The sequence below is a fragment of the Rhinolophus sinicus genome, linkage group LG06 (assembly GCF_036562045.2).
Source record: "Rhinolophus sinicus isolate RSC01 linkage group LG06, ASM3656204v1, whole genome shotgun sequence".
Taxonomy (NCBI): domain Eukaryota; kingdom Metazoa; phylum Chordata; class Mammalia; order Chiroptera; family Rhinolophidae; genus Rhinolophus; species Rhinolophus sinicus.
In genome coordinates this window covers 106,963,128-106,980,240 of record NC_133756.1, presented here as the reverse complement: position 1 = coordinate 106,980,240, position 17,113 = coordinate 106,963,128, and the positions used below count along the sequence as shown (strand labels likewise).

The window sequence follows — 17,113 nt, the reverse complement described above, 5'->3', positions numbered from 1 at the left end:
AATTTGCTTTCAGTTCCTGTTTAAAACACTTCAGTTTTTCACCAACATTTTTAGCAAAAAAGACCAAGCTTCTTAGCAATTCCTACAAGCTCTTCCGTGACATGACCTCTGGATACCACCCCATTCTGGCCTTCCAGCAGCATGACATTTTCCTGGCATTCCATGACAGTTCACCATTCTCAGCCATTATTCAAGTTCTTTTTCTCCCTGGAATAATCTCCCACTCTGGACAAGTCCAATTTATCTCTAATACTCAGTTTGGCCTAGAAAGACTCCCAGATCTCCTTCCAAGAAACTGCATCCTCCATTTTGGTGGGCACAGTATTACATTTGTTTATGTATCTGACTACTGCCCCACTAGCTTATTTTAACAAAGCAGAGGATATGCCACCCTTTATTCCTCCCTCCCTCCCTCTCTCCCTCCGTGCTCTCTCTCTCTCTCTCTCTCTCTCTCTCTCTCTCTCTCTCTCTCTCTCTCTCTCTTTCCCTTCCCTTAACAAACATTTACATTTACTAAGAACAACCATTTTAATAGGTCCTTGAGTCAATGGTGAGCAAAAAGAAATCCAGGTCCCTGCCATAATAATGCTTATAGTCTCCTGCAGGAAACTTGTTACACCAATGATCACACTTTGAATGTACAGTTACCAATGGAGATAAGTGTTCTTAAGGAAAGAAATAGAGTGATGGCAGCATATAAGAAACAACATCTAACATTGAGGGGTCTAGGAGGCTTCTCAGAGGAAGTGACTGTTGAGCTGTGATGTAAAGATACTAGGTAAATGTGTCAGTGTGGGCAGGAGAGGTAGAGAGCATTGCAGATATATGGATCAGGGTATGGATAGGGTGGGAGCAAACAAGTGACACAAAAGGAACCAAAAGGCCAGTATTGTTATTGTGCAGAAAAGAAACAAATTGAATCAAAACAAGAGGTAGGTCAGGGCCAGAGTAGAGAGAACCTTCTAAACCATCATAAGGATTTTTTGTCTTTATTCTAAGAGAAACGGTAAGTTATTAGAGTGTTTAAAGCAAGGGAAGTAATTTAATTTTATTCATGCTTTGCAGTTTCTATGGCTATAGTGCAGAGAATCGATTAAAGATGACAACTATAGTGAATTTAATCAGGAGTGGACCAATATTGCTGGTTAAATCCAACTCCCCACTTGCTCAATAGCTAATCAAAAGAAGTAGACCATGCCTGGAAAAAACTCACAATTATTCTAGCTTGTCTCACTTTAAAATTTGGACCACATATCTCAGTAGGCTTCTTGGCACAACTCAAAAGGGCCACCATGCTTCACTTACCAATTTACTATTTCAAACAATACATCTTCATCCTTCTCCTCAAAATTCATCGTATCTTCCCCTATCCTCAGTCTCAGTGATAACCTTACTATTTACTTCACTCAGAAAACAGAAGGAACCAGAACCCATTCCCCTCATTCCAAGTCCACCAACCAACCTGTAGCCATGCTCTGGAAACATCTTCTCTGTCTTCCTTCCTGTTACAAAGCATGAACTACCCAGCTACCTTATCTAAGGTCAAGCCCTCCAATTGTACACTGGATTCCATTCCTTTGGGAATATATTAGGTGTACTTGTGGACGTTGCTCCTATAATTATACCTCTATATCTTCTGCAATTTTCCCTCTCTACTTCAGTCTGTTATTCATACTGTTCTAAGAAGTATATGAACATATTATAATAGCTCACAATAAATATATATGCAGATATATAAATATATAAGTACACACACACACATATATATATATTTACGTTATGTGTGCTCTTAACTTACATTTGCTTTTCCCTATATCTTCCCTTCTTCAGCAACTACCCTATTTCTTTATTTAATTTCCCATCCAAAGTCCTTAGACTATTTCCAGCGGTGTTTTGGCAACTGTTTAATAGTCAGGTCTTCAATTTTTTTTAAATCCCTTCTTTATGGTATTTGTCAATTTCTGTCGAATAAGTACTCACATTTGTGGATGCTTTACAGCTATCAAACTTGACTTCACTGAACGTGTAGTTGGAAGAGAAGCACCCAATGAGATCACAAATGCTGGTCACAACATACCACTGGATTTGTCTGTAATTACCATCTCCACTTCTTTTACTATTATTTTCTCTCAAACTTACTTGGGTCAGGCTTTTGTTCCCAGAACTCCATTAAAAACACAATCGCCAAGATCATTAATTCAGTCCTCATTTTACTCCAGTTCTCAGAAGCATTTGTTTCAATTGATCAGTTCCTCTTTTTTGAAACACTGTCCTATGGTGTCCAGGACTCAGACTTTCCTGGTTCCCCTCTTACCTAACTGGCCACTCCTTCTGAGTTACTTTTGCAAGACTCTATGTGTCAAAATGTCTCAGGGCTCAAAACACTAATTCAAAAAATATATATGCACCCCTATGTTTATTGCAGCACTATTCACAATAGCCAAGATATGGAAACAACTGAAATGGCCATCAACAGACGATTAAATAAAGAAACTGTGGTACATTTATACAATGGAGTACTGCTCAGCCATATAAAAAAGAATGAAATCTTACCATTTGCAACAACATGGATGGACCTAAAGAATATTATGCTAAGTGAAATAAGTCAGATTGAGACAAATACCGTATGATCTCACTTAAATGTGGAATCTAAAGAACAGAATAAATGAGCAAACAAAACAGAAATAGACTCAGAGATATAGAGAAAAAAACTGATGGTTGCTAGGTGGGAGGGGGCTTGGAGAATGGGGAGAAGGGATTAGAATACAAATTGGTAGTCACAGTATAGTCCTGGGGATGTGAAACACAGTATGGGGGATATAATCAATAATGTAAAAGATCATGTAGGGTACCAGATGGGCACTGGACTTATCAGGGGATCACTTCATAGACTGTGTAGATGCCTGACCACTGCGTTGTACACCTGAAGCTGAAGTAGAATAATATTGAATGTGAACTATAATTAAATATGTGTACACACACACACACACACACACACACACACACACACACACAGCATGCCAAAAACTTAAAATGTATACACATTTTAAGAAAGGAAAAAAACTATTAAAATTATAATACTCAATATATATCGATAACAAAAGATGAATCCAAGTCACGTTTGACTTCTGCAATTACAAGAGGTGGTCAAAGGGTCTGGACACTTCTGATTATGGCAAACTATTGCTTGAGCAATGTTGACCAAAGTGTCCACTTGTATACATTTTTTTGGCACCCCCATGACATAGAGTCATGGGATGTAAAGTACAGCATAGGGAATATAGTCAATTATATTATAACAGCTATATAGATGTCAGAGGGGTAGTAGATTGGAGGGGGGTTATCACTTTGTGAGGGGTGCAAATGTCTATTATGTTGCTTTTGTACACCTGAAAATAATTTTAAAAAAAAGTCTCAGGGCTAAGTCCTATGTTATATTTCTTCTCTATCTATATACGTTTCTTAAAGTAGTTACTCTTGACAGGACAATGCCACCTACTAGGGGCAGTTTTGAGAATTTGTGGAGGCAATTTGTTTCGCACAGTAATGATCAGAAGTTACTCAAGTTTAGACAGTAGGAATCAGAGATACTAGACATCCTAAAATGTTATAGAGAATACGACAAAGCCTTGTCTCATTTCCTGCATGCTTGCTAGATACTCATGTAAATGAAAAACTCATTTACAATGATTAAAAAATGCTAAATTCCTGCATTGTTTAAATATGCACTGAAATTTCAGGGTTGCAATCACTCTGTAAACTAAATATGGTACTCCATTGTATCTATAACCTAACCAAAATATGTTCGCCATTTTGGAAAATGACATCTTAAAGAAAACAGTGTTCATAGTATTTCAATTGTATTGGAAGCCTATATTTAGAACTGTCTTATTCCTGATCATTCTGTATGTGGGTACAACTCACCTATTCCACTATGATGTTTAGTGTAGTCATGCTTGAAAATTTAAATATTGAATGTAAATCATTTACTATAAATCATTTTATTTTAATAGCTCCTTTATAATAAGGTTAGGATGATATATTGATTTTTTAAATAAAATCTTTGTGTATATGATATCTGTAAATTGCATTTTAAGAATATAACGTGGGCATATAAAATGCTATAAAACAAGGAGTTGGATCTTACGTGGTTGAGAATTACTGTCCTAGAAGATCCTACCCAGCTACAAGGCTTTAAATCCATGAATATGCTAGTGATTCTCAAGTTTATATCTCTAGCCCAGCCATCTCCCTGACCTCTGAACTCACATATTCAAATGACTATTCAACCTCACTTCTTGGAAGTCTAAGAGGCATCTCAACTTTAAAATGTACAAAACTGAACTTTGAATGTCGCCTCCCCCTGCCCCACCAATATACCAGTGTTCTTTAGCTCAGTAAGCAGCAGCACTGTCTACTTACTGAAGCTAAAAAAATCTTGGAGTTATCTTCGATTCCTAATTTTTCTTATATCCCACCTCCAATGTGTCAACAAAACCTGTCAGATGTACCTTCAAAATCCATCCACTTCTCATGACCCACTTCTCAATTGCTATCGTCCCATGTGTAACTAGCATTTTCTCTTGTCTACTCATCAACAAGAGCTTCTCTCTTAGCTCATCTCCTAATTTCTACTCTTGTCCATTCCCTCTCTACATAGCCAGAGTTACCTCTTTAAAATGTGAGACAGACCCTATCAAAATCCTCCTATAGTTTTCCATAACATTTATAATAAAATTGAAGTCTGTAAGTGCCTACCATATCTGGCCCACGAGTACTTCTCAGACTTTATTGCCTACATTTCCATTTAACTCAATTTTAGTAACACTGCATTTCTTTTTTTGTTTTTTTTTGTTTTTTAGCCTGTGTATTTCTTTTTTTTTTTTTAATTTCTTTTTTAAATTTATTGGGGTGACAATTGTTAGTAAAATTACATAGATTTCAGGTGTGCAATTCTGTATTACATCATCTATAAATCCCATTGTGTGCTCACCACCCAGAGTCAGTTCTCCTTCCATCACCATATATTTGATCCCCCTTACCCTCATCTCCCACCCCCCACCCCCCTTACCGTCTGGTAACCACTAAACTATTATCTGTGTCTATGAGTTTCTGTTTCTCATTTGTTTGTATTGTTCTTTTGTTGTTTTTGGTTTATATACCACATATCAGTGAAATCACATGGTTCTCTGCTTTTTCTGTCTGACTTATTTCGCTCAGCATTTCTCACTAGTCTTTGAGTACACACATTTGACTACTTCAGGGTTTTTACCCTTCCTCTTATCTCCCCCATTCTCTAAATTCAGTGCTCTGTTCAGAGAGATTCTGCTAACCTCTTGTGATAGTCTAGATACAGCCAAACCAGGAATGACTCTACATAATTTTAAAGGAAGGAATTTAATACAGGGAACTGGTGACTCAGGTGAGGGAAGAACTGAGGAGCCAATTCAAAGTTAGTGAAGAAATCCAGAGAAGAGCAGGAAACACTACCTTCCATAGGGACAGGTAGGACATAGAGCATAGGTGAGACTTCCAGAACCCATAAACCAGAGCCATATGGCAGGAGATAGAACCACTACTGAAGCTTTTCTAAAATGATGTTACATCTCTCCCACCCCCCCAACCAAAAAAAGTTTGACTTGTTTTCCACAATATTCGGATTTCTCACCTTTTATACCTTCTTTCGAAACTTAGTCTTTCCTTTAAAAAAATAATCTCAGCCTGCCAACCACCAGGTAGTACATATTAGAAGAAAATGAATAATCATTCATATGTACACTTCAAAACCAGGTCTTGTATATCAACCAGATTAAAATCCCAGTCCTCCCATAGTTTATAGCGCCCCATAGCCCACTCGTCTCTCTAACCTCATTTCCTGCTACCATCCCCCTCACTGTCTATATTCCAGTCCCACTGGCCTCCTTGTTGCTCCTAGAATATCCAAAGTAATACTAAACACTGAAAACCAAAATTAAAAGAAAAAATTTAAATAAAAAATTAAAAATGAAAGTAAAAAGAAAAAAGTGTTAGGAACTTTGCATTTGTTTCCTTAGCCTAAACGTGCTTCTTCCTGAAATCCACCTGACTTATTCCCTCACCCACTTACATGTCTGTTCCAAAAGTCTGTAACTGAACACCCTAACTAAAATAGCACGACCAACCTTCATGATTCTTACTCCCTTACCTTTGTTTATTTTTCTTCATAGTACTTATCCCTGTCTAATACATTATATATTGATTTGTTTTGTGTTTGTTTGTTTCTTGGAGGTTTCTACTGACTAGAATACAGTTTCTATGAGAATGGGGACCTTTTCTGTTTTGGTTAATGCTGTATCTCCAGAAACGAGTAAAGAATCTAGCACATAGAAGGTATTTAATAAATACCTATTACCCAAAATAGCAACGTTATCTTCCACAAATAAGTAACCATTATAATTTGCTAGTCACAGCAACAAAAACAGTATTTCTACTCACTCCTTCGTAGATGTTGTCATTGATAATACATATTTATTAGGGTTTAGACTAAAGTTTATACTGTGTGAACATGAATTATTGTAAAACTTATCATGGTTCACATATTCAAATATGATTTGTGTTCTTCAGAGAAGTCAATATGCTCAAACTTAGTTTGGATCTCCTGTTTTGGCATATCCTTAAAAACAAGCTAAGTATTTAATAAGGAGTATTTTTATGTTTTTACTTGTTTGCAGGAACCAAAAGCCACTCACAGATATAAATAGTAATAAAGTGGATGTCATAATTCTTCCAAAATATGTTATCATTACAAAATAATAACATTTAGTGTGGTCAACAACTGACTTACAAGTAGTTCCCCAAAATGGAAAAATAAACTTTAAATACATTGCACTTATTCTGTTTTAATGTTTTCATAATCAGCTAGATAAGTATGAAACATGCCTGGCTAATACAGTGATACAGAAGTAGAACAGAGGGACAGAGTTATCACCTCTTTTTCAGTTCAGCCTTTAACTAAAGCTTACGTAAGATGACTTATACTGTGAATATCAATGTATCATTTTGTCAGATAGAAGTTAGAAAATGTAGGAGAAGGAGGAGAGGTGGGAAAGGGTCCATAGTGCCTACAGAAAAAGCTCATAACTAGCTTTCATTAACTGCCTCCAGCCACAGTATCTGTTTTTACAACAACAGATGATGAGAGGTGGTCTTGTCATGCCCTCCTGTGGAGAGCATGTACCACTTTTCTACCAAATAAATATGTAACTCCCTACCCCCGCCCAGCAAACTACAAGTCCTTTGGACAAGGGCTCTCTCTCCCCCTCCTTCTCCCCCTCCCCCTCTCCCTCCCCCTCCCTCTCTGTCTCTTTCTCCCCGACTCCCCCACCTCAGCTAGGCCTGTTCTCTTCCCTGAGAATGTATCACTAAGAAACCATGTCTGCATATTAATCTGCTGACCATTGATTCTTCACTGAGTCAGCAAGAAGAATCGAGACTCCCATTAACAATTTGATCAAGGCAAATCCATGTTATATGGCCTTGTTTTCCTACTTTGAAACCTCTAAGTTAACCTTATCTTTTGTTTGTAGTAAGACCTGCCAATAGACAATATGGCAATTGATACCCAAGATTCAAGGGAAAGCTCTTACATGATACATACAGTGAGTTCTTTGTTGCATGTTCATCTAGTTATTGCCAATCCACTAATTATTGCATGGAACAATGACAAAAATGTTTAAATTAATTACATTGGATATTAGGTATATAATGCTTTTGTAATACAACCCAAATCTTTCTAGAGTAAGCTGCTATTTAGACCACCAAAATAACCAATGGTGTAATATTTCACTGACATTATTCAATAGTAATGATATCTATGAAGAAAATAACAAGACATTTTGGAGAGTTAGAATGATAATTAAGCCAATATACAATTTGTGACCATATATTTCAAATGGTAAAGCATGACTGATTCTAGAAGAGCAACAAAATATTAATTCAATTCAAAGAGAAATCTACTTGGGTAACTCACTTCACCCCTCTCTACTAGCATCATTTCACGGAAAAACTGAATTGTGTTTAAGAGGTTTAAAGAGTCTTCTAAACTTTCATGAGTTTTTCACATACTTAGGAGATGCAACTAGAAGCCTGGGTAAAATAAAAAGCTAGACAACAAATGTAAGAAACTGTAATGCCTCCTTGTCTTGTGCTACATAGCTGTTTCATCTGCTTCTTGGACACTCCGCAGTTGTGTGTAGTTTATTAGTCTTCGAAAAATCATGAATATCGGGGGGCGGTCTTAAACCTGTTCATTAGACTTGTCCAGACAGAACATATTTCAGGGAAGAACAAGTCACTGTAAAATATCTCTAAGCCAGTTTGAAAAAGTAAACCTCTGATATTCAAATTCTTAAGCACCTCTTTGATATTTCCTATACCTACTGCTCTTAATACAGAGTTTTAATTTTTTTTTTTTTTTTCAAAATAATAACCAGTGATCCTTGATCTCAGGAATAATATTCCCATTTTTTCCTTCCATAATTGTAATTCTATTGTTTTAAAACAGCTAAACCATTTTCTTGTTGTTGTTGTTGTTGTTTTTAACTCAACTGCCAGATAGTGATACAATTATTTAGGGGTTCTCTGCATGAATGGCTAACACTTTTTCCCCCAAAATCAACAAACATTTGAAGTCAACAACCAATAAGGTCTATTGGTTGAAAAGCATCTGACTGGAACTTATCTGTGAATAGAATGATCTTGCTTCTCCCTCAATGGCGTAGTACATAAAACAGGAGGATAAAATTAGAACTATTAGGTGTTCCTAATAGAGATTAAAATAAATTATAAGTTATTTTAATGAGTTACTGACAATAGAAAATAACTTGATGAAGAAACTCAGTAACAATAGCTGGTAATAAACCATCATGAAGAAGTTTTTGCTTTCTCTGATGAATTAAATTATATCTTCATTGTGCTTGTTTCCCCTCAAATGTAGAATTCTGTCAATTAGCTTTCATTGCTGAAGTTAATTCTTACCATATTGAGATTCTTACTAGAGAAGAGCTTTACTCATTCTTTACTTGTCAAATGGTGCAAAACAATTGTTATTATGTCAACTAGCTATCATGAGAACTACTATTTCCATACTACATCAGTGTTTTTCCAACAATGGGCTACCACGTCTCTTTTGAATACTATCACATGAACAATATCTATTTAAGCCTGATTTTTCATGATTCCAATAGGTGATTACTGCTCAAAGATCATTTGATTAATTTCATTGGTTTGTCCATGAGAGAGATCCTATGTTGCTTTTTTTTTTTCCATTTTCTTCACATCTCCAATTCCAAGCTGGCTGCCTTTCCTATACACAAATAACTTTATACTTTTATTTTTTAACTGTATGATATAGCTCTTTCAACGGTCCTTCTTCCTAACATATTTCTTTCTTGCTATACAATATCTTGTCCTTGCCCTGATTTTTTATAGGAATCATCTCTTCCTTTCTAATGCTAACTTCTCAATCTGCACTTACAGATCCACTCCTTCTATTTCCCAGTTTCCATCCCCACTCCTGCACCGACTCCTCTTCTCTGTCTTCCTCTTCTCTGCTTTCCGGCACCAATAAGTCTTCCCTTGATTCTAATCAATCCAACTATCAAGTTATTAATACTATTTTCATTATGATGTTGCAAATCCTTCAAAGGTTCCCTAGCATCTTTACCTTATTCTGTTATCTCATTGAGTCATTCAAGGTCTTCACCAAGTTGACCCTAAATGGCTTTTCCATACAACTCCCTAGAACAAAAATCTGTGCTTCTGCTAGGCTGATTGACTCACCCTTATTAAATATGGTTTAATCATTCCCTGATTTTTGACAATGCTGTGAATTTCACTTCAATGACCTACTTCTTTCCTCATTTGCCTTATTTTCAAGGTTCAGCTCAAATTCTGTCTTCTCTGTGAAGCTTCTCTTATAGCCCTAGACTATATTGATTCTATCTTTTACTAATTCCCTGTACTTTTCACAAACCAAATCGTAGCGTAGCATTCAATTAAAAACTACTCTTACTTACAATATGTTTATTCTTGTGTCCTTTCCTCTGAGTAATCATCTAAATATCCCATCAACAAGCTAACATTTACTGAACACTCACTTGCCAGTCACTCTGTCGGGTCAAGGGAATGTAAGAATGAATAATGTTTCTTTTATTTACTCAGAACTCTTAAGACATCCTCTCAGATAATAAAAGAAGTATTTATTGAATAAATGAGTAAGATATTACCACCAATAGGCCTGCTATTAAAAAATGACCACTATTCCAAACATGTTGTGGAGTTGATAATACCACACGAAAGGTCATGCAAGAACTGGAAGATCTTTGTGATATTAATCCCAAGTGTTGATTATTTAAGGAGTAAAACCTACCACTGATTTTAAAATCATGTTTTCTAAAAAACACATTTTAGTGTTCCCACTATTGCCAGTACCTCTGACAAGTAGGCAGAAATCTTTGATTTGCAAACACAGTGAACAATATATGATTCAAAATTACTTAAAATGTATTTTGTAAGAAGAAAACATAAATGTCAAAACTATACAAGGGAAGAAAGAAAACAAACAAGTTTAACAACATATACAGATTTATATACATGCTGGTAATTCCACTATTTAAACACAATCAAATTATTGCATGACCCATTATTTTCAAAGCATGAATCTTAAAACTCTATGTTCTACATACCTGTCCAGTCTCCTACTATTTTAAGGTGGACTCCAAATGTTGCTTTGGTTTCAGTAGGACACTAAAAAAATAAATACTAGAATCAATTCTGAATAATAATTATTATTATCAGGTATGCTTGAATTACAACTTCTATTCTTAGCAAATCCCCAAAATCAACAGAAAATAAGAAGTAATGGACTAAAAATGTGAATAGATATTCATTAATGGAAGAAGAAAAGCAATGTCAACCAGTCAATATGACAATATACATTTCTCTAAACACCCATAAGCATTTATACAAAATAATATAATATACACAGTGTAAAACTGCTAGTATATTACAGCAAACTACAAATCTTGCTTAAATATCATTTGAGTTAAGATATTTAAGAGGACACAGCTTTGAACCACAAAGGAAAAAACAGAGACTAGTAATTTTAATGTCTTTTGCTCTCCAGATATTATATACCTCACATCCTAACAAATTCCAGGAAAAATAAAAATATAATTTAAATATTATTTACACTATTAAAATATTTCATTTATAATTATGACTCTAATATTTAATTATTTCATTTAAATTCTGGTCTCTTAATAACTCTGACATTAATCAGGTTTGTCATTAGTAAATCTGCAAATAAGATTGTATGATCTGTAAAAACCACCCGCCATTTTTACTTCATACTATTTAAGGCTGGCCAGAGCCTCTATGCAGTAAAAGTTGTAGTTTGCAGAAAGCAAGAATCTCAACAGTGTTCCAAGCTGCCAATCTGATTGTCCACATGTTGCTTGATGTTTACCTCATTGTGTTAGGTTATGAAAAGAAGATCTAAGCCAAGAAGATATCAGAATAAGGAGCAAAAAGTTTTGTCTTTGTATGGCTGAGTGTGCACCTGGCTTGACTTAATCTCATAATGTATTCTGAAGGAAAACATACATTTTTGCCAAGTATTCATATCTCTCTGTTTTATTCTTTCAGTGCAGACATTAAAAAAGATAATTACATAGGATGTTTAATATCCTCTCAGTTCTTATATGAGCCTATAAACCTTCCTCTTTAAGAGCTGGCCAAATGCATCAGTGTAGGTTTTAAGGCTGATATGGTTGTAAATAGATAAAACACAATATTGTTTCTCTCATAATCTTGGGAATGATGACTGTCTAAGTTACAGATACTTCCTCAAACTAGCTAAGAAATAAGAAGACAGATTTTTACATAGTCTTTGCCCAACCATATCACCACAAATTTGAAGGGGGACTGCACAGAATAAAACATAAACTGCTTCAGCCCGTGTGATTTGAAACAATGAATGAAGATCTTAGAATCACATTTTTGTGACTGCACAAATACTGTTCAGATTTGCTGTTTAAAGCACAGTGTAGTGATTCTTAAATGTTTTTTCACTATCTTTTTAAGAGTGCTTAGAAAACTTCTAAAAGGGAAGAAATAATAAAGTATAAATATCTATGACTATCTTGTTTTACCTAAACCATTACTAAAGAAATATGCTTATGATAATTTTTCAGTTAAAAAAGTTGCAAGATAATATGTGTAGTTAAGTTCACATTATTAAAATAAAAACAGATATTAGTGTTTTTTTCTATATATAGAAATAAGTTGAAAAGAATATATAATACTCTATTGACTTCTGATAAATAAAATTGAAGACAGAGAAAATGAGGAATTCCATACACATCTATTTTTTTTAATTAATTGTTAGCCTTTGTGATGTTTATAATTTTAAATATTTTAAAAGTTAAATTTAAAACTAAACATTAAAACATTGCTGAGTCTTTCTTAAAAGTAAACATTAAAACTTAGCCTCACTTAAGTTTCTTAGATGAAGAAAATGGTTCATGTTTGGTTCTTGTTGACCTTAATATAAGTACAAGAATACACATCACCTAGTTTAAAGATAAAACAATATAGTGACAGAATTTGTGACAACAGATCTGGAGGAATGTATACTTTTCTATCCTGGGAAAAAAAAACAAAAACTTTGTCCTTCAAATCTTTTGTCCATTATGGTTTGGGGTTTTTAATGTGCTCAAAAGACTAATACTTTTATAACAGTCTGACCAAACTATAAACAGATATTATGTAATCATCTTACATTTGGAAACTAAATGTAAAAATGATGTCACTGCACAAGGATTTATTCAACATGGAAAATAAATTTAAAAGCCACAATGTGTTTGTTTTCAAATTTATTAAACCACAGAAAACGATCACACAGAACATAATGTTCTTTAATCATTATTGTCAGATCTTTATTTTTAACATTTCCAAAGCTCTAGTTTCATATTTTCTACTACTGCAAGACATTTCCACCTGAAATTCACTCAAATGTAATATAGCAAAAATATCTGTTATCATACTTCCCAAGTTAACTTCCCTTTCTCATTCGCCTAAGTCTGGACACAGACCTTCCACACCCTTATCAGAACAAAGGCTCAAATCTCAGAGTAATATTGGGTATTTCTCTTCCTGCCAGCATTCAATCAACTTTCAAGTCCTTTCAAAGAATCTTAACAAAGAAAGTGTCTGATCACAGCAATATCCTATTGATTAACCTTTTGAGCCTCCATAAGGAAAACACCCACAATTTTTTTTTCCTATAGTCTATGGCCAATCGCATCTGTTCCAAACTCTCCAACTTTATGTTCCATGTCTTTCCTTGATTCACTCTAACCCAGTTAAACCAATACAGATCAACTAACATGTTTTCCAGTCCTTTCATTTCCCCACTTACCAATTTACTCATTTAGAATGACTTAAATCCCATTTCTTATATTGAACCCTAGGAATTCTTTTAGGCCTCTCAAATGCCACCACTTTCATAAAGAAATCCTTATTTTCCCTGCCATGAAAATTCCTCACTTCCTTATATCCCAATATTATTTTACTTTTATGCCCTGTGTTATCGTCTACCTCTTTAATTTTGTGTAATTTATTCATACATTCAATAAATATGTATTGAGTAGCCAAAACGTTCCACAGACTATACTAGGTGCTCATGTAATTTCACAAATGGAGATTGTTCTAAAAGTAAGAGAGGAGATACCAGTAATGAGCCAAAAGCATAGAATCCATCATAATTAATGTAGCATTGTGGCTCTAAACATTTTGACAAAAGTTATATTTTAATGTTTACTTGTTTATTTGATGGATAAAACAGTGCTTACTTGTATATTTGCATGATCAAAATATACTCAGTATTAAACAGAAAGATCCTGGAGGAATATGTAAATCGATTTTTACTAACTTTGATAAAATGTATGAATTTGTCTCAACTCCCTCAAAAAATCAACATACTAAAACGATAGTTTAGAGAAATAAAAATACAAACCACAATAGCAAAGGTGACATGGGGAGCACTAACAACAATGGAGAGGTATCAACAAATTTTGAAGGGTGAAATGTGGATCACACAGTGTTTTGGAACTGACTGAAAAAAACATACAAAGCTGAAATCCCACTACCTTTAAAAAGAGGACCACCTTGAGAAGCAAGTCTATCTCTCCCTCACAATGCTGGAAAATCTTAGGTCTCAGAGATAACAGAAGGGAGCTGGGGCTGGTCTCATGATTTTAAAAAAAGAAGGGGATATGGGATAATTTGACCCCTAGATTCACCTCACTCCAGTCTCAAACCAGGCAACTACTCTTCCTCAAACCCAAAGACTGGTAGAGGTGAGACAAAAATGGCTCTAGCTGTAGCAATAACTGGTACAGTGGAAATGGGGCTGACATGCTATTCATTTCTTCAGCCAACATTTTTAAAAAGCACACTAAGCACCATCTAAAACTTACCTGTCCAAAACTGAGCTCTGCAAATCTTATTAGAACTTGTTCTCCCCAGAGCCGTCCTTAACTCAATAATGCAGCTCTAGTTGCTCAGACCAAAATCTTTGACAATAAGCTTGATTCTTCTATTTCTTTTACATTCCATAACCAGTCTATAAAGAAATACTGTTAACTCTAAGTTTAAAATATGTTAAGAATCTGATACTCCTCACCAACTCTACTGTCACCACCCAGGTCCAAGCCATCCTCATACCTCAACTGGATGACCTTAACAGCCCCCTAACTGGTCTCCTTGCTTCTGCTCCTGTTTGCTCCCTTTCATCTAATCTTAACATAGCAGCCAGAATGACCTCGCTAAAAAGTAAGCTGGATCATGTCATTCCTCTATCCAGAACCTACCTTCCAGTGGCTCCCTCATGACTTAAAGTAAAAGCCAAAGCCTTGGCAATGTTCTCTAAATCCCACATAATCTGACCCCTCAGGACTTCTCTGATATTATGTCCTACCATTCTTCCTTTTTATTAGTGTATTCCAGCCACACTGACCTCTGACACTCTCTCTCTCTCTCTCTCTCTCTCTCTCTCTCTCTCTCTCTCTCTCTCTCTCTCTCAGACACACACACACACACACACACACACACACACAAGTCAGAATATATCAAGTATAACTAATAGTAAAAACTGCCTGGTTTCTGAACAGAGAAATGACATGATCTGATGATCTGATTTTCATCTTAAAATAATCATCCTGGTTACTTCTTAAGATTACCTGAGAGTTGAGTAGGGGCAGACAGAGGGAGGCCAATTAGGAGGCTATTCAGATGGTAGTTGATTGGACCAGGGAGGGTGCTATGGACATTGTGAACATATTTTAAAGGTAAAGCTAAGAAAATTTGTGGACAGATTATTGACTATATTTTCTTAAAAGGGTGAAAGTCAAGATTAATGTCCAGGTTTTTAGCCTGAGCAACTTGGACAATGGAGTGGGCACTAACTGAAATGGGGGAAGACTGTGAGTGGAATATGTCTGGGAGGTTGAAGGTTAAGATTTCAATTTTAAAACATTAACTGAAGATGTTTTTTAGACAGCCAAGTGGAAGTTGCTGGTAGACAATTGGATATATGAGCCTGAATTTTGGAGTTGGTGGATGAGCTGGAAATATAAATTCGGAGATAATAGCCTAGAGATGCATCAATAAGATTGGATAAAATCACTAGAGAAATGAGTTTAGCTAGACAGGAAAGGGGATTCAAGCAATGGACACTGAAGTATTGTGATATTTAGAGGTCATGGGGATGACAAGGAACAGAAAAAAGAGGGTGGAGGGGTAAAAGTAGCCAGAAAATTAGGTGGAAAAAAAAGGTAAGTGGATGTTCTAGAAGCAAAATGAAAAAAGCAAGTGACTAAAGCAAGTCATCAGCTGTGGCAAATGCTACCAAGAGGTCAAGGCTACTGAGGACTGGAAAATGGCCATTGGACTTTGCAATAACATGGTCATTGTTGACCTTGGAAATGTTTTAGTAGAGTGCTATTGACAAAAGTTGGTGGATTTATGAGAGAATGAGAGGAAAGGAACTAAAGAATTAAGAAATGGGGGAAAGGCTGGAAGGAGATGTGAGTCAAGAAAGGGCTTTTATCCATCATTTTCTCTTTGCTACCTAGGTGAAAGGAGGCATCCAAAAATATAAATTGAATAAATCAAGTTTAATATTAAAATGCAGATTTGATCTGAATACAATGACCTATTTAAGTTCACGTTTATCATGCAGGCTCTCATTGGGCACTGAAGAAATATTTTCCTTCCCCTAGAAAAAAAGCCAAACTGGAGCAGTTAGATGATAGTTAATTTTTAGAGAATTCAGTTGTCCTGTTAATGTTTCATGGATATTTGAGACCTTCTGGGGCAATTTCCATCACTTTGTCTGGTCAGTGGTGAAGACACATTGTTGCTTTGCTAACGTGTCACCTATCCCACCTGAGTTTCTAAGCTGAACAAGCAAAAGATTTGTGAAACCCTAGAGAAAAACTATTTTGAAGAATTAGATAAGAGCAAGACCCAAGATCTGAACAGCTAATGAAGATTTCCTGGTTATATTTAAACTCATGGAATTCAATAAATAAAAATAAAACAAAAAAATATTTCCAATTCTTAAGAGATCTATGGCCATTCTTGTCTGTTTTTCATTGAAAACTGGAAAGACTATTCCCAAGTGACTGGTTAAGAGATTAAAAACACAAAGAATAAAAATGATGACAAGTGCAGGCATGCTATGTAAAAGCACAAACAACAAACTAACAGTTACACTTGCCTCTGACTCATGGAAAAATACGTGAAATCAGGTTATCCAAGCTTAAAAATAATGAATCACACAACTTAGAATACAGATGTCAGGAAAACACACGTGTACTTCTGGATAAAAATAATAATGAAAGGATATAGCGATATTTATGTAAACTTTAATCTATAACTACCACAAAACAGCAGATTCTACATTATTCTTTGAGAATACATGAACAATATTAATAAGCATAATTAATATCTACCTCAGTCAAATACTAGGAGATGCTATATTTTGTAGTAAGCAGTAGGTTTCATGATT

At 35.2% G+C, this 17,113-nt stretch overlaps 1 protein-coding gene across 6 annotated transcripts in view; it reads right to left on the bottom strand.

Annotated features, from left to right (window-relative positions):
• The window catches only part of NOX4 (NADPH oxidase 4), a 160,337-nt gene that overhangs the window by 69,146 nt on the left and 74,078 nt on the right, over positions 1-17,113 (bottom strand). For all 6 annotated transcript variants that reach the window (XM_019739648.2, XM_019739645.2, XM_019739649.2 and 3 more), the window contains one exon: positions 10,725-10,785. In XM_019739648.2, the coding sequence (XP_019595207.1) occupies positions 10,725-10,785 (61 nt within the window). The remainder of the gene's footprint in view (positions 1-10,724; positions 10,786-17,113) is intronic.